At 38.7% G+C, this 18,538-nt stretch overlaps 1 protein-coding gene across 2 annotated transcripts in view; it reads left to right on the top strand.

The window, feature by feature from the left end:
- FEZ2 (fasciculation and elongation protein zeta 2) overlaps positions 1-18,538 on the top strand; it is a gene marked incomplete at its 5' end in the record, with an annotated part of 42,789 nt that overhangs the window by 9,864 nt on the left and 14,387 nt on the right. For both annotated transcript variants that reach the window (XM_082851414.1, XM_082851415.1), the window contains 3 exons: positions 1,394-1,510; positions 4,224-4,365; positions 5,651-5,919. In XM_082851414.1, the coding sequence (XP_082707540.1) occupies positions 1,394-1,510; positions 4,224-4,365; positions 5,651-5,919 (528 nt within the window). The remainder of the gene's footprint in view (positions 1-1,393; positions 1,511-4,223; positions 4,366-5,650; positions 5,920-18,538) is intronic.

Genomic DNA, 18,538 nt, shown 5'->3' with positions numbered 1-18,538 from the left:
TGCAGGTTTCTTATTCTGTGGGGTGTATTCACCATTAAACTTCAGACCTGTGAGGAGCTAGGGAGGCAGTAGGGACCTACGTCCATCCAACTGTACCTTCAATTTTTATATATATCCTCTGTACTGGTAAATAATTTTCCCAGGTAAAATATATATATTTTAAATTATGTACTCTCTGCTAGAACTACACGGTTGCTTCTTACGTAGTTCCTAGTTGCCCATTTGTTCTTTGGGAACTCAGTGTGCCACTCCTTCTGATGAACAGAGTTCTAATTTGTTCTTTTCATCGTCTGAATGGTCATGTCATGATGGATAGATGATCACTTGTCCATTTTAATCTGCTGGGTTTTCTAGGTCAGGCCTTTATAGTTAGTAAAGGTGAGGTCATTATTATAGGGGCTGTTGATATTCATGTGGGCAGGTTAAGAGACACCATATGAGGTAGACATGGTGCAATACCCTGGTGGTGGCAACAGCAGGCAGCCCTTTAGCACCCTTAGGCATGAAGAGAGGTAAGGAGAGGGAGAAGTTTCCAGAACCTGGGGAGAGTAGCTATGGGGGAGAGGTCAGCTTGACAGGAGCTGCAGCCTTTGGAATCTGGTAGGGAGGGAGACAGCAGAATAAATGCCCAGCCCTTCCCCTCCTGCCTTCCAGTCTCCTGCTAGTGTCTACCAGTGTGTTAACCCACCTGGAAGCCAGAAGCCAAGGGCATCCTTTGATGCAGCCCATAAAGGTCAGCCTCCGGGGGCACGATTGGGGAGAGAAACGGTAGTAAGGCAAAGAGAAAATCTCCAGCATAGTTTGGTTTAAAGATATTTTTGGAACCTAGAAATACTCTTTTTTGGAAGAAGAGATAGATTTTCAACTGGAGGGCTCAGTATGATCCGCGTGGACAGTTCCCATCTGCCAGGGAGTTGATTACTTATCTTTTACTCTGTTAAAGTTAGTTACTTGCAAACTAACTTCTATGTTTTCTGTGGAAATTGTACATATACTAATCTTCCTATTAGATCATTAATTAAATAACATTTGCCCCTGTCTCCCGCCGCCCCCATTTGCTATAATTCCCTATAAATTGCTATCGAACACCATATATTTTTGTACTTCCTAGACACTCTTCCCCTTGGAATAAATAGCTAAGTGTGTGTCTGTTTGGGCAAGAGGGGATATATACAGCACCTTAATTCATATTTATTCTACATTCCTCTCATTTCTGTTTGAGATGGCTATGCAGAGCACCTCACACACTGCCTGGTACACAGCAGCTGTAATAATATCTGCCTTTTGAAGCTCTCAGCAGATGCTTCCCTCTGCAGCCTCCTTTACGCAGATGCTTCGACTTAGTTGTGATCAGAATGTCCTCCTCTTAACGGTGGGTAGTTTTTGTTTTTAGACGAGTGACAGCTTGCTCTTTGATACCTCAGACGATGAGGAGCTGCGAGAACAGCTGGATATGCATTCAATCATCGTCTCCTGCGTTAACGACGAGCCCCTCTTCACGGCAGACCAGGTACAAAGGAGAATCCCATCCATCAAGGGAAGGGATCCTTGGCTGAAAAACGATTTCTTATTGTGGCCATAAGTGATGGGGTGTTGGAATTTACTTATTTCTATTGTATTTTCTGGTAATACAGGCTTAACAGTTTTCTCCTGAGGAAAGAAGAAAGTATATGTAATCTGAAGCAGTTGGATTATGTTACTTGGGAAGATTTTTCAATATATGCAATTTTCCAAGATAAGCATTGTTAAAACAGTACAGTGGGTTACTTTAAAAGAGGGTTATTGCTTACACTGGAATCAAAAAATCCTGTGAATTTTCTTCTTTCTTTACATTTAACCAGACATGGGCAAACTATGTCTGTGCAGAAATTATCTAGTTTCTCTAAAACCCATGTAGAAATCATTAGCACTTATCAGAAGTCTTTACTGTGTATCCAGGAAAGAAGTGAGCATTAGTCCTGTGGAATGCTCTAATAATGTCAACCCTGTATTTATTTAAAACCAGTTGAATCAGCTTTCTCATTTTCTGAATACTCTTCCCACTTCTGCTGTATTGTCAAACTGTGGTGCAAGAGGTTCTTCGTGAAGTCAAGTGTTCCATGGCTACTGGGACTGTGAGTTCTACCACACTGTATTTTTAGGCTGGAAAGACAAGGCCAGTAAAGAGAGGTATTGTGGCAAGATTGGGAGGAGTATGTTAAAAATATGTCATTTTGATGCTCCTTAGTCATATTTGTGGTTGGATTGTCTGAAGCTTGGAAAGAGCATGGTGCTTAAAAACAAGATAGTAAGTTAGAGGGCTGAGTGCGGCACAGCCTGATATTCCAGGGAAAGTTTATTGTCTCCTCCATGCTCTGCCTGAAAACCATAAACTATCTCTGCTTTTAAGACTGAGAGAGGACTTCCCTGGTGGTGCAGTGGTTAAGAATCCACCTGCCAATGTAGGGGACACGGGTTCGAGCCCTGGTCTGGGGAGATCCCACATGCCGCGGAGCAACTAAGCCCGTGAGCCACAACTACTGAGCCCATGATCCATAACTACTGAAGCCCACGTGCCTAGAGCCCGTGCTCCACAAGAGAAGCCAACGCAACAAGAAGCCTGCACACTGCAACGAAGAGTAGCCCCCACTCTCCACAACTAGAGAAAGCCTGCGCACAGCAACGAAGACCCAACGCAGCCATAAATAAGTAAATAAATTAAAAAAAAAAAAAGGACCGAGAGAAACAGATTCTGTAGCCTGTTTCAGTGTCTCATTTTCCTGTTTAAAATGCCTATTTTGGAAACTCTTCGTACTAATTAGCATAATCCCCACTCGCTCAGGTTTACCTGTTTTTCCTTAGTGCTAAGTGTTATACGTTAGGCTCGATGATTCATGCTGTATTATTTTAAATAGTTTTTTTAAACTCTTAGGTCCATTTTTTAAAAAAATTATTTTTATTGAAGTATAGTTGATTTACAATATTGTGTTAGTTTCAGGTATACAGCAAAGTGATTTGTTTATATATGTATGTATATATCTGTATCTTTAGATTCTTTTCCACTATAATTTATCACAATATATTGAATATAGTTCCCTGTGCTATACAGTAAATCCTTGTTTATCTAGTTTATATATATGGTAGTGTGCATCTGTTAATCCCATACTCCTAATTTATCCCTCCCTCTCCCCTTCCCCTTTGGTAACCATAAGTTTGTATTCTGTGTCTGTGAGTCTGTTTGTTTTGTAAATAAGTTCATTTGTACTATTTTTTAGATTCCACATATGAGTGATATCATATAATATTTCTTTCTCTGACGTACTTCACTTATTGTGATAATCTCTAGGTCCATCCATGTTACTGCAAATGGCATTGTTTCATTCTTTTTTATGGCTGAGTAATATTCCATTGTATATATATATACCACACCTTCTTTACCCGATTATCTGTTGATGGACACTTAGGTTGCTTCCATGTTTTGGCTATTGTAAATAGCCAATTTTCACTGAGTTCTGTATCCTTCTCAACTTCTGGAATTTGGAACAGGACAAGAAACTGCTGTAAGATTTGAGCGACACAGCGTATGACAGTGGATCATTGTTTCAAAAGCAGATATATTTCTGAAATTTTCCTGCTTTCGTGTAGCTTTTTTTTCCTCTTTAAACTTCTACATTTAAAGTAATTATTAAATATACCTTTATTTTCCATTGAATTAATATATGAAATTCTTTTCCTGCTGTTAAAGGAAAATTTTGCTACCATAGAGGTAATTTCTTGCTTTTCATATAAATTTTTTTACACTGTTGTATTTTCTAAATTTTATGTCAGTTTCATTAAATAGCTTTAGATTGGGCACTTGGTGTGGTATATGGTAAATCTTCTGTCGCTTGCTTTCTTTTAACTATGATCTGGTTCTGGCATGTCTGAAGTAGATTATATATGTGTTTGTAGCATTGTTTCTCAGACATTACAAGATCTGATAGGGCCTACTGAATCCTGATGGACATATTAAATCATATTTTGTTTATTTTTGTGTTTAGTGTATTGTAACTTTTTTTTTTTTGATAAACCATGTGTACTCTTACAGTCAATTTTTGTTATTGAGAACACCGACTCCTGCACACTGTTGGTTAATGGAGAATTTAGTGTACTTCTACTGTGGTTGCTTCAGATGAGTGCCATGTTACAGGTGGGTCATTTTTCCTATGTGTATTTAATTAACAGTGGTTTGTATATTTTGGAAGGTGATTGAAGAAATCGAAGAAATGATGCAGGAGTCACCAGACCCAGAAGATGATGAAACACCCACCCAGTCAGATCGGCTTTCAATGCTTTCCCAGGAAATTCAAACTCTTAAGAGGTCTAGTACAAGCAGTTATGAAGAGAGTAAGAAGCCTGACTTACATCAGTACTCTTTGTGCTTTTGTATACCTCAGCCGTGTAGTGGGACCATCTCCAGAAGTCTTTGGCTCTCACAGGCTGGGTTATATACCCTTTACCTGCCTTCCAGTGATACTCGACGCATATATTCATCATTGCTCAGGGACTGTGTCATACTCACCTTTGAATACTGTATTTGTCTGCTTGGGCTGCTGTAACAAAGTATCACAGGCTGGGCGACTTAAACCACAGAAATTTGTTTCTTATAGTTCTGGAGGCTAGAAGTCCGAGATCAAGGTGTTAAGCAGGTCTCATTTCTTCTGAGGCCTCTTCCTTCTGTCCTCACATGGACTTTCCTATGTGTATCTGTGTCCTAATCTTCTCATTTTTAAGGGCATGAGTCACGTTGGATTAGGGCCCACCCTAATGGTTTCATCTTAACTTTATCTCTTTGAAGACCTTATCTCCAAATACAGTCATATTCTGAGGTACTGAGGGTTAGAACTTCAATGATGTCCTCTCACATAAAGGGAAGTGCTGAGAAAAAACTGAAAGGGGGTTTCAGGGAATATTCTTCCCTTCATCTTCCCAATTCTCAATAAAACTCACACATTGGGGCATATGTGTTTAGATATATATTTAGCTTAACGCAACATTGTAAAGCAACTATACTCCAGGACTTCCCTGGTGGTCCAGTGGTTAAGACTCTGCCTTCCAATGCAGGGGTTGCGAATTTGATCCCTGGTCAGGGAACTAAGATCCCATATGCTGCGCAGTGCAACAACAACAACAAAAAAGTGCAACTATACTCCAGTGAAAATTAATAAAAAATATGTATTTAGCTTAATTCTTTCAAATTGCCTTCTCTTCTCTTCAGAAGTATCCCAGAGCCCTGCTAAGTTGCTTGTGATTTCTTGTCAGCAGGTATTTTCTGTACCCTTCCTCTGCTTTTGTGTTTGTTCTTTTTCTTTTACAAGCTTATTAAGTCTTGACTGAACTACTATTCATGGAATGATTGATTTTTTTAACATCTTTATTGGAGTATAATAGCTTTACTGATTTTTAGACAAAAAAATTTTGTTATACTTTTCTTCTCAGCCATTTGAGAAGTAACTTTGCCCACCTACCTCTACTCAGACCTGCCCACCAGAAGTTTGAGGACTCTGAGAAGATCATGAACAATTTAATTACTTAGAATACGATTTTTTGCTCTTTGGCATTAAACACCTTGTTGTGCTGCCTTGAAACATTTTGGTCTTAGTGTCTGCTGTGCTTTGCTTTTTGGTCATAGGAGTGAAAAGGCTGTCCGTATCTGAATTAAATGAACTGCTGGAAGAAATTGAGACGGCCATCAAGGAGTACTCTGAAGAGCTGGTGCAGCAGCTGGCCCTGCGAGATGAACTGGAGTTTGAAAAGGAAGTGAAGAACAGCTTTATTTCAGTTCTCATTGAAGTGCAGAACAAACAGAAAGAGCACAAAGAAACAGCCAAAAAGAAAAAGAAGCTCAAGAACAGCAGCTCTCAGAATGGGAAGAACGAGAGAAGTCACCTGCCCGGCACAGTAAGTGATGTTTTGCATGTAGCATCGCACACTGGAAAGAGCTTCAGTGGTCATTCCAGTGCTCCAGGCCAGCGGAGGCAGGCAGGGCCCGTGCATACAGGAGTAGGGGTGCTTCTCACCAGAGAGCTAAAGGGATTCTGTTCAAGAATGCCACTGTGCTCTGCTCCTTCAGAAAGGTGTTTTCTTGATGAGGGTATAATGGTTATCTGGATAATTCAATGCTGAAATATTTAGGAGGGAGGTAAGTGGAAGGAAGAGGGGGAATAAAGGAGAATGTTTGAAAGAAAAGAAGCTTTAGCAGGTGACCATTACAATACATCGGAGTGTTAATAGGGGTGCTTTATGTTCGGCTGGTGGGCAAATGAATGGTATTGCTTTCTTGTTTTTGCTTATCTCTTGTGAGTTGTATAGTGGAAAAAAAAGGGGTGCTTTTAGAGGTAGCTGAACTGTGCTGAGCCTAAAAGCATAGGTTGACTTGTAAACCATTTCCTGATTTGTGAGTGAAGTTGGAATGTGAGGATGTTAGAGGCAGTTACATGACATCGGCCATTTGGCCTAGTATTTGGCAGACTAGAATATAACTGACTGGTGAAAACAACTTCAGGATATTTGAATCTTTGACTCTTGGCATGAAGTTTTTTGTTTTCTGCTTTTCATTTTTCTTAAGGTGTCCTATTAACTTCACTTGATTAAATTTCATTATAAACATTAACTGTTAAGTATTTGAGATGCATTTCCTTATTGGTCTTATGGCCATTTCATTATTTGATCAGTTGAGACCTTGTACCTTGTCACCTTTATCTTGTTTGTATGTGAAGAAGTGTTGGTTTTATTTTTAGAGTAAAATAAAAGGAGAGAAACCCCCTTTTTTTTTTTTGGTAAGAACACTGGGATTTTAATTTTGTAAACCACATATTCAAGTGCTCAAAACAGAATGTTGCCCATAGAGAATTGGGGCCTGGGCTGAGAACTTGTCTCTGCCCAAATGCAATATCACACACTACTACCAAGAGCTAACAACAGGTCTGTCCAAATGCTAAGACCAGGGACTTCGAAATCTCCATCTTAAGCCTTATAGGACTTCAGGGCAGTAAAAACTTTATCTTTCAGAGGTGGAGGGGCCTGACAGAGGCTTTGAAACCTGCTGAACAACTCCTCCCAGGGCACATCCTGGGACTCAGTTCCAATCCAAAGGCCTTTCTGAAGGTTGTAGTGCAGTTGTTGACCCCAATCTGTTAGCAGACCCCAGATAGACCCGGGAGAGCTCTGGATGGGCAAAGGGATTCATTTTTCTAAAGGGAGTGTACTTTTTAAATTCATAATATTGATAACATGGTAATGCAGATCATCACAGACTGGCTGTTATATGGTTTGCAATTATAAAAGTTCTGTCTTTGACTAAGTCTTGATTCACTTTTTTCTAAAGAATACTTATCAGAGAAATAGATCTCATTAATCAGACTCTGATGGAATTGAGGAAAGAGAGTGCAGTTCTGGGGTGCTGAGCCACCAATGAGAGTTAATACAAACAAAAAGAATCTTACCATTTAGCCCATTGATTATGCTGTTTTTGGCCTATGAGTAAATGCACATTTTCTTAGTGTAATGTCATTTGTACATAGAAAAGACAGTTTATAAACTGACTTTGCAAAAGTTGCCAGATATGTGGAACAAAATATTTTTTAGAAATGGTAGTATTGGTTGAAAAGTGTTTAGTCACTTCTAGTGACAACAATGAAAAAAACAGCACCCACCAAACAAAAAAAACCCCACCAAAACATGCAAAAACTAAAACATTTGTTTGAATATACAGTCCTGGAAAGTTTGCTTTAAAATATTAGGGACAATTTTTTGTTTCTCAGATTTTAAAATAATTGTACCCTTTAAATTGCCCTATTATGCAAGTGTGATTAAATAAAATGCTTAGTTAAAAAGTCATAGCATGGTTGGTAATTTCTGCCTATCTGCTTTTAGGGGTTACATGTAAATCCTCCATTTATTCATGTTAACACTTGGCTGAGGAAAATAAATGTATCCCTAGAGACATTTAAGGGCTTCTTTTTCTAACTCGCATATAAAAAGGGTTAGAGTGGATTCGTTGTGTAATTTTACATGGCATTTATATTGAGAAATGGATTTGACAGGGCAACATTTAGGTCTTATTTGAACCTTTATTAGTCTTGAAATAGATTCATAGGAACAGTAAAATTTCTTTTCACAATATTTGGACTTGTGAAATTGCTTCTTGAGTTCTGATCTGCTATTTGTGTCAAAACCTTTTAGTAATGGCACGGCTAAACTTGCAGTACTAGTTCCCTCCTTCTTTCTGACGCCTGAAATGATGGCAAAAGACCATTCCATTTGTGACACAAGGAGCCTGAAACCTATGATTCTGAAAATAGTGGTTGGTGGCTCAAAAGAACCTTAAAGTGAAATGGCCAGTTGGCTAAACAGATTCCAAGATAACTTCCTTTTCAGACCTTTTGTATAATATACAGTTTTGGCAAGGCCTGATCTCTATGAGTTAGCTATCATCAGTGATACTAATTTCTAAGAATTGGTGGTATCGTGCCTTACCTGTTTTCTAATAACATTGGTCACTTTTTTCTTTCTACTTTAGATATGTTTTATTAGCAGGACTTGTACTTTTTCCTTAAGCATGGAATAGCTTCCTGCCATTTTTCCTTAGCATATTTCTTTGAAACAAAACATCAATTTGTAGTTGGTATCACACTTTATCCATCATTGCTAGCTTCTTCTCTTAGGTCCAGAGATACTGTAATGAAATATCTGCATGTGAATAGAACAGAGTTAAACTCTTTAGGTTTTCATTTTGGAGACATACTTTGTTTGAAACACTTGCTGCAGTGAGAAAAAAATTTAGGGGGCTTAGGGATGCTATTTATAAATATTAAAATACTGAGTATTATAAAAGTGAAATGTTGATTTGTTTTAATTTTTAAAGTAATCTGTTATATGTTGGACAAGATAAAGCTGTTCATTAAATACTTGCAGAGTGTCTTTCTTGTGCCAGACACTGAAGATACAGTGGTGAATAAAAGAGGCAAGGCCCCGGGCCACTTGGAGCTTACATTCTAATGAGGGATGCAGGCACTAAACAAAGAAAAGAATGAATAGACAACGTAACTTCAGGTAGTAATAAATGCCACAGAGAAAACGAAAGGCTTGGTAAGGTTATTAGCAGTGCTGTGGGGAGCTGTTTTCGAAGGGGTGGCCACTGTGTCACTGCCCCTCCTGATAGGCAGGGCAGACTGTTCTTTCCCTCTCCAATTCTCTGTTTGAAGGATAGGTTGGAAGAGTGGATCTTCTCCTTGGCAAATGAGACTCAACAGATTCAAAAACTTTCTATCTCCTTTATCCTGTTCAAAATCTAGAGAAACGGGTGGGGAGTAGAGACTGGAATGGCTGAAGGGCACTGTCTGTTAATGGGTTTGATGACCCACATGCACTTCTTTGAACTGACTATGCTGTTTTGGGCTGTGATGCTTCTATTTATGCTCCTGCCTTTTCCTAGAGCAGCCCTCCTTCTCCTTTCCTGCTTCCACTGTCCACTTGGGAGGTTTTTTTTTTTTTTTTTTTTTTTTTTACTCTACGCGGGCCTCTCACTGCTGTGGCCTCTCTCGTTGCGGAGCACAGGCTCTGGACGTGCAGGCTCAGCAGCCATGGCTCACGGGCCCAGCCACTCCGCGGCATGCGGCATCTTCCCGGACCGGGGCACGAACCCGTGTCCCCTGCATTGGCAGGTGGACTCTCAACCACTGCGCCACCAGGGAAGCCCATGGGAGGTTTTTGTTTTTTTTTTTTAAACTTATTCTTCAAAATCATGGTCAAGCGTTGTCTTCCTTTCTTAGAACTTTTCTAGATGCCTCTTCCTCCACTGCAGAATTGACAACTCTCTCCTTCTGGGGTTAATATTATTCCTCTTAACTATTTCTGTTAGTACTGTCATATCATATTGCAATTTTTTGTTTTCATGTCTGTCTCTGTTAGGTTCCCTAAGGATAGAAAATGTAACTTTATTTTCATGGTATACCCAGGTCCCACATTAGGTACTCAATAAATTCCTGATGAATAAATAGTTAAGAAAAGATTTCTTTTTTTTTTTGCAAATCTGTATTTCTGCCAGGTGCCAAATGTATTGAGGCTGAATTGCACAGTGATTAAGAACTTTGGGTTAAGAGCTGTGTTTGAATCATGATCCTGCCACTGGGTACATACCCCTTGGAATTTTGGAGGAATTAAATGAAATAATGTATGTAAGACTATATCCTGAGTAAATGCTAGTTATTACATGTCCAACTGTTTACTAAACATTTCTCCCTGAATATCTTACGGGCATCGAAATTTATCTTATCAGACTAATGTTATCATTTTCCTGAAGGTGAATTTATTCCAATATATTTCTTTTGTCAGTGAAACTAGTCTACTCATTCACCAAAACCAGTGGAATTTTTTTTTTAAGTTTATTTTATTTTTTGTTTAGAGGAATAGGTGGATATATTTTTATCTTTTATTTTTAAATGTTTATTTATTTTTTAATAGGAACAAACTACTTATATTGTCTTTATTCAGAAAGAAAAAGTGAATTACAACACTCAAGGATATCCTTTTCTGCAATACAGTTGACCCTTGAACTAATCAGGGGTTAGGGGCACCGACCCTCTGCTCAGACAAAAAATCAAAACCAGTGGAATTTTTAGGTCAAAGAATATGCGGTTTTGAACAACAGTCTTTTCAAATTGTCCTACATAAACGTTACCCAGTAACAGCATAAGTAACTGGCCGTTTCTCCAAACCTCCAACTTACGATGGATATTATTAATCTTCTCATATATACTGATCTGATACGCAAATAAGGTTTTGATCTATTGACTGTTTGTATTCTTTTGTGTGTTGCCTATTATATCACATTTGAGTTGTTTTTCCTATTTATTTATGAGGGTGCACATACTTCTTATGTCCTAGTACTATATTCTACTGTAATCATTTGCTTAAATCTCTCCTTAGAAAAAAGTGCAGCCTTCCCAAAGGCTCATTCACATTGTTTCCCTAGCACCTCACCTAATTTTTCACTTAATGCATGTTTGTTAAATTGAAACTTCACTATAAAGGAGATGGAATCCCAGAGGATTTGTGGTATTTGAATGATTATTCTTCTGTCAGAGATTTCTTTTCTTGGCCAGTCTTCTGTTTATATCAAATAGATTCACAGGTCACTGAATTCCAGTGGCAGTTCACATGAGTAGAAGAACAAGTTGAAGTGCATCAGTTATCTTTAAATTAGTAATTTAAAAAATTAAAGTAATTTAGTAGTGGTTGTCATCTGGAGTTATCTGAAGTTGTAAAGACATTAGTATTTACCTGCCTAACATCATACCTTACTTAGTAAGCTTATAAGGATGAAAATAGACATACTTCCTCCTTTAGAATCCAATGTTTGTAAATTAAAGTCATGTGTAAGACTTCTTATTCGAAGTCTAGGATTGAAAAGATGGGAATGTATAGTATCTTTTCTGTTGTCCATATCACATTGAACTTTCAAGAGAAAGTTCTAGTGTGTTGCTCTCACCACCAGCAGAAATGTATAATTCCTTCAATCTAACCTGAAGTTTATTCTGAAAACTTCTGGGGTATTAGCAGTCAGTGACTCCACTGTAAAAAGAATCATATTATCCTAATTTATTGCTTTTGGGAGTTGGAGAGAGAACTGCTTCAGGATGAGGAGGAGCTAGGGCTTGAATGATAGATGCTCTTTCTTGTATATAATTTTCTTTCACAGATGCATTGCTCCATCTGTCTTTATGACTCATGTAGCTCATATTCTGACTAATAGTCAATCTATTTTGTTTCTCTTTTACATGCAAAAATGCCCCAGTAATATTTTTTCATTTAATCTTGACCAAAGCCCACTTTAAGGTAAGAGAAATTTATTTTTGTTTAGACAGCTACTATTAGGTTGTTCTGAAGTTGTTCTAATTTATGCTAGCAATAAGCCTGGAAGGAATTGTTCTGGCACAACTATCTGAATTTGGTGCTTTTTAAAATAATAAGGACCTGGCTTTTTGTTGTTGTTGTGCCTTCTTTTCAACTTGGAATTTTAAAATTTCACGTTTGCTAAGATGGTTTAGCCCAGGGATTGGCAAAGCAAATTACTGCCTGAGGGCCAAATCAACCCTCTCTGTTTTATAAATAAAGTTTTATTGGAACACATCTATGTCATTTCATTTACATGTGGTCTGTGACTGCTTTGGTGTTACAAGGACAGAGTTGAATAGTTATGACAGAGACTGTGTGGGCTGCAAATCTAAAATATCTACTATCTAGCCCTTTATAGAAAAGTTTGCCAACCCCTGATTTAGACTAAAATTTGATAAAATTAAAAATTAGAAGAAAAAAGATGTAAACTCCATTTAAGCGAGTTTGTGTAGATAAAGAAATCACTATATTGTGACTGAAATTTATTATAAAACGTAGCCTTGTTTTATCCTAAGAGTGTGTTGAGTTACACCTTTGCTCAGGGCCCCGCCAGCAGCCTGAGTTGTGCCCGCAGATGGTGACCATCCATGTCCAAGTCACGTGCCGCAGGCACCCCACCTAGCAACAGCCCTTTGTGCTGTGTGTGTCACATGCCCAGTACGCTGGGTGAAGAGAGTCAGCAGGTAGCCCAGTTGTCCCCAGATTGGGGGCAAATGAAAAAAATTAAAATGTTGGCAGGGCTCCAGGCACATTGTGTTTATACACAGTGATAAAAGGTAGTTTAAAGAAGGCAGAGGAGGGCTTCCCGGGTGGCGCAGTGGTTGAGAGTCCGCCTGCTGATGCGGGGGACGCGGGTTCGTGACCCGGTCCCGGAGGATCCCACATGCTGCGGAGCGGCTGGGCCCGTGAGCCATGGCTGCTGAGCCTGCGCGTCTGGAGCCTGTGCTCCGCAACGGGAGAGGCCACAGCAGTGAGAGGTCCGGGTACCGCAAAAAGAAAAAAAAAAAAAAAAAAAAAGAAGAAGAAGGCAGAGGAGAAGGGGGAAAAGGGCTGTGTCCTCCCCTTTTCTAAGTAGTGGTAGTTGAGAGGATAAAGTCTGCGCTGTATACATACTTGAATGTAAATACTAACACATTTTCAACAATAATTTGTTGGTGATCTTTGATAGTATTTCTTTGCATTTATTTATTTCAAAGAATATTCCTAAAAATTAGTGTTAGGCATAAAATGGAAAGTCATTGTAGGGTGGAGAGAAACTTAGTCGTGTCATGTTTATTGTTTTAATAATTCATATCTATGAATTACAAATTATTTTAGATGTGGAACAAATTTGTGTTTTGAAAGGTAGTATTGCCTAGAGAAATATGTTGTCACCAGTTTTTGATATCTTACCATTATCCACTATTCATTTTCTGCAATGGTTTTTTGGTGTTAGACTGGTAATAGTGAGCTTTTATGACTCAGCAGTTACTGTAATAAAAATCAGGAGTCTATCTTTTTTTAAATTTTATTATTTATTTACAAATTTTTAAAATTTATTTATTTATTTTTGGCTGCACTGGGTCTTTGTTGCTGCGCGCGGACTTTCTCTAGTTGCAGCGAGTGGGGGCTACTCTTCATTGCGGTGTGCGGGCTTCTCACTGCGGTGGCTTCTCTTGTTGCGGAGCACCGGCTCTAAGCGCGCGGGCTTCAGTAGTTGTGGCACGTGGGCTCAGTAGTAGTGGCTCACGGGCTTAGTTGCTCTGCGGCATGTGGGATCTTCCCGGACCAGGGCTCGAACCCATGTCCCCTGCAATGACAGGCAGATTCTTTGTTTTTTTTTTTTTTTGGCGGTACACGGACCTCTCACTGTTGTGGCCTCTCCCATTGCGGAGCACAGGCTCCGGACGCGCAGGCTCAGCAGCCATGGCTCGCGGGCCTAGCCGCTCCACGGCATGTGGGATCTTCCCGGACTGGGGCACGAACCCACGTCCCCTGCATCGGCAGGCAGACTCTCAACCACTCCACCAGCGGGGAAGGCCCGGCTGGCGGATTCTTAACCACTGCACCACCAAGGAAGCCCAGGAGTCTGTTCTTGACCCCTTCATGTCTTGGAAAGGTTTGTTAATTATTTGTTAGTATAATACAAATTCACGTAAAAACCATAATATGCCAGGAAATTGTGATCTTATTATATATTTAGAATATCTGTAAGTATCAGAAAAGAGTTTATAAAACTGACAGGATTAATTATTTTACTCTAGTTTTAGTAGCTTTGAAAATGTTTGCCAATAGTTAATTACCATATTAAGATTAAATTACATAAAAATTTGAAAAGATCTTCAGATACAAAAAACTAAATTGATGCCAGTCCATTTAACTCCTAACTTTGAAAATCTTCATTCACATTTTTCTGCTTTGAGATTGAACTTATAAATTAGTAGTTCAATATTTAAGACATGTTCAAATATTTATCTGCTTTGGTGTAACTCATATTTTCTAACTTACTTGGATCTTTTTCAAAAAATATTTTTTTGGTAGAATTTGCATTTATGACTGATCATTCACATTAAAATTATTTGATTTGAAGAAGTGTCAAAACAAGCAAGATCAATTTTTACATCTTAGGTAATAGCTTACTAATTATTTGAATTTTTTTTTTTTTTACATTTAACTATTGCTTTCAATTCTATGCTGTTCTCATGTTTTGTATTTTGATTATTTTAAGAGTTTTAACTAAAACATTAACTACTATTCCATAAATTAATATTTGAAATCCTGTCACTCAAACTACTAAAAATGATGTGATGTATAAAGAACAATAATTATGTTTGAATTTTACTTTCTTTTGAACCTCGAGTATAAAGAATATTAATGGAGTGAGAGCATAGATTAGAGTCAGAAATAGATGAAAAAGCATTTCCTAATTGCTTTTCCCAACCTTTTTTTCTGATATTGAGCTTTGATATTGGGATTTTTAAAAGCTTTCCTGGCTAGTTAGAGATCTGTGCCACTGGGATCAGGTGAGGCCTCAGCGTAAGAGAAAAGCTAAGAAAAGTTTGATAGTAGGAATAGTCTGAATTTCCTGACCTCTTGGTTAGTTTGGCTTTTCCCTGTCTTGGATCCTGCTTTCTGTGAAATTAGTTGAGCTGGTGAATATACTGTGCAGAGAATGAGTTGGTATGGTTAAGACTCTGGAAAAGAATGAACAAACAACAACTCTGTATCTGATTCCGTGTTGCTTTTCAGTTTAGATGGTATTTTCTAGCTCTTTTCTTTTTATTATTCAGAAAGACCTTGAATTACCTAAAAGTGTTACTTGTTTTCTGTTCAAGCTTTCTGGCTGATTCAGTCTCAGACAGTAGTATCTTTGCCTTGTGTTGTCTTCAGTCCTTTTAACCTAGAGACTATAATCAGGGTGGTTATTTCTCAGTTGCCATTTTATTTGTATGAGGAGAACTTGAAATACTGTTGTTTACTGTTTGGGAGAAAAGCAGAAAGGTATGGTTATTTCTGTTTGGGAGTTATGTCCCAAAGGTTGGTCTAGCCTTTTGAAGGGAATACAGCCCAGACATTTTCTGAACATTTATATTTGTTGAACACCCTGCTAAATGCTTCCCATGGATTATTTCATTTAATCCTCACAACAACCTTATAAAGCAGGTATTATTGTTGCTGCCATTTCATAAATGGGTAAAGAAAAGCTCAGCAGGCCTTAGCTCACAGAACCAGTGTACATTGGAGCGAGGATGTACAGAGTTGTACAGAGGTGGGTGCAGGGAACCCATGGCTCTGGGAGTTCTGTGCGGGTGTATTGTGGATGGGCGTGGAGGTCTTGGCTTATTTCTTTGTCTTTCAGATTTTTATAGATTTTTTTTCTTCTATATCTTGTTTACACTTGGTTGTTCCTGGTTTCGTCTGAGAAAATTTTCCAGAGAATGACTGATTTTGAGACTTTAATACATACTCACACCAGGGAAGCAAATAGTCGTGAGGCAGTAGTGAGTATTCTCAGTATGAACCATGTGACTGAGGCCCTGAACTCAGTAAACCCCTTCCTCTGTCCTTGCCACGTTACTTTGGCACTTTGTCAGCGGTGAGGGGAACAATAAAGTGAATACTGTAATGCTTAATCATTTTCCTGCTTATAAAAGGGCTCCCATCAAAAACTGCATTCTGCGAAGGGCATTTTACAGAGCTATTAACTCCTTCATAAAGATGCAGTGGATAGATTACAAAATAATTTTAGACTCACAGAAACTTCACAAGCACTTTGCTTTGAATTTGAACATTTGGGACCTTTACTTCAAATCTAGAAGTGGTGGATTACCTGGAGGCATGATTGGGCTTTCTGACATAGTTAATACTGCTGTTATTTTAATTAAACTGTAACAACCCTTTATTGAATGTCCTCTGTTTCATCGAGCATTCATAACCTTGAGACTTAACTTCTGTCAGTGCTTTGACATAGCTCTGGCACTGTCACCTTCAGAAATGTTCAACAAAGAAATGCCTCTCTTCTTCCCTCCATCCCTCCCCTCCCCCACTTACAAAATGTAAGCATAGAGAAAGTCTTCCCTCTGGCCCAGTTAAGTACCATAAGCACCTAATAACACTATATCTGCCCTCAAGCATGTAAATGCAGTGTTCCTAAATGAGGTGATGTTTACTACAAGTAAATTTAGTCTGCCTCTGAGGTTTTATCTTTTAAAATTCATTTTGCCTCCAAGAGAGTGTATTTTTGGAATTTATAGGGCATTTGTGAAGCAGACTCTGTTGTGTTTTGAGGAGCTCTTTTCCTTTTCCTTCCTTGTCTCGCTGGTAGTCTTTTCATTCTGTGATCCTTCTAGTTCATTGACCTTCTACTTGCTACGCTTTTATTATCCCAGGGGTTTTATATTTCTTAGTCACTACACTGTTTTACAAACCATGTCAATCGGATGATTTTATCTTTATTAATCTCATGTTGACTTCTCAGACCAGGTTCTTCAGTGGGCTTTTCCAGAACTCTGCTGTTCACACCTTTGACAAAAAACTTTATATCTCGTCATGTCATCCTTCTTCTGTTCACCCTCAGGTTAGTTTTGCCTTTTAGCTCTTTTAAAAAAGTTTCTCTCCTGCAAGAAGTCAAGAGGCCTCCCGATATGGTTATCACAGGCTCTAAGACTGGTCTTAGGTGTGTCACAACTTCAGCTTAGCAGACGTTTATAAATGCCTGCTGTGGCACCGGCACTGTGCAGGTCACTGGGATGGAGAGACTAAGACCTAGTCTCTTCTCTTCAAAGTGTACTCATGTCACAGAAGAAAAAGGAAGCCACGGGAGTAGACAGCTCTGAATGTATCATCTCGCTGGGCAATTCTGTCATTCTAGAGCACTAATATCATAGCTTATGTGACCATTTAGTCTTGTACTGTTCTGTGTGTGTGCGTGTGTGTGCGTGCATATGTATGGTTTGGATTTGCCTTCCTAAAAAATCATGTATCTTCTAGGTGGAGTTAACTTGTAGATTCACAGAAGCTACAAATGAGAAGACCTTTAAAAATGACATCATTTAATCATCCATTTCACAGATGAGGAAATGGGCCTCTGCAGGCTTAGGGACTGCTGTCATGTCACACAGTTAGTGGCAAAGCTGGGAGAGAGCCCAGATTTCTGATTTCTAGTCCAACATTTTTCTATCCAAGAAGACTGTTGAAAGATTTTTCTGATTCCAAATACTTTTGACTAAGGTATGATTCCTGGTTTCATTAAAAAAAAAAATAAATCTGGAAGTATTTCACTGTTAGGGGAAGTAGTTGCTGAAGCATTTTGCAGTTGAAGCCAGTGACGATCAGTCAAGTGCCTCCTGCCTGCTGAGGCTGGGCTTGTGCTTTGTGGGCATACAAAAGGGGCATCTGTCATTTCTCGCCTTAAAGATTTTGAGATGGGGTTGAGCTTATGAAAAATTAACCAAAACTGTTTTTAAGATCTTGTGCCTCATCCCCACGTTAAAAAAAACAAAACAAAACAAAAAAAACCACCTCTTTTTCTTTTCCAGTTTTATTGAGAAATAAATGCCGTACATTGCTGTGTAAGTTTAAGGTATATAGCGTGAAGGTTTGATTTATAAATATGGTGAAATGGTTACCACAGTAGGATCAGCTAACATCCATCTTCTCATATAGATACAATTAAAAGAAAGAAGAAAGGAGAAAAAAGGTTTTCCTTGTGATGAGAACTCCCAGGATTTACTCTTCTACTTCATACGTCAGTGTTAAGTAAAGTCATCATGTTGTACATGACATCACTAGTGCTTATCTCATAACTGGAAGTTTATACTGGTTGACCACCTTCCTCCAGTCCCCTCTCCCCACACCCTCCACCTGTGGTAACCACAAGTGTGATCTCTTTTCCTATGAGTTTAGGTTTTTATTTTATTTTTTTAAGATTCCACATATAAGTGAGATCGTACACTATTTGTCTTTCTCTGTCTGACTCACTTCACTTAGCATAATGCCTTCAAGGTCCATCTGTGTGGCAAATTAAACTTTTATCTTTTCATTTAGTACTATTAGAAAAACATATATTGGTATCTAATTATGTGCCGGGCATGGGTGTTAAGGACGCAGAGTAAATCTCAGCCTCCAGGGACATGCAGCCTGT

The sequence above is a fragment of the Leucopleurus acutus genome (assembly GCF_964270905.1).
Source record: "Leucopleurus acutus genome assembly, chromosome: 12".
Taxonomy (NCBI): domain Eukaryota; kingdom Metazoa; phylum Chordata; class Mammalia; order Artiodactyla; family Delphinidae; genus Leucopleurus; species Leucopleurus acutus.
This window is presented reverse-complemented; position numbering and strand designations above follow the sequence as displayed.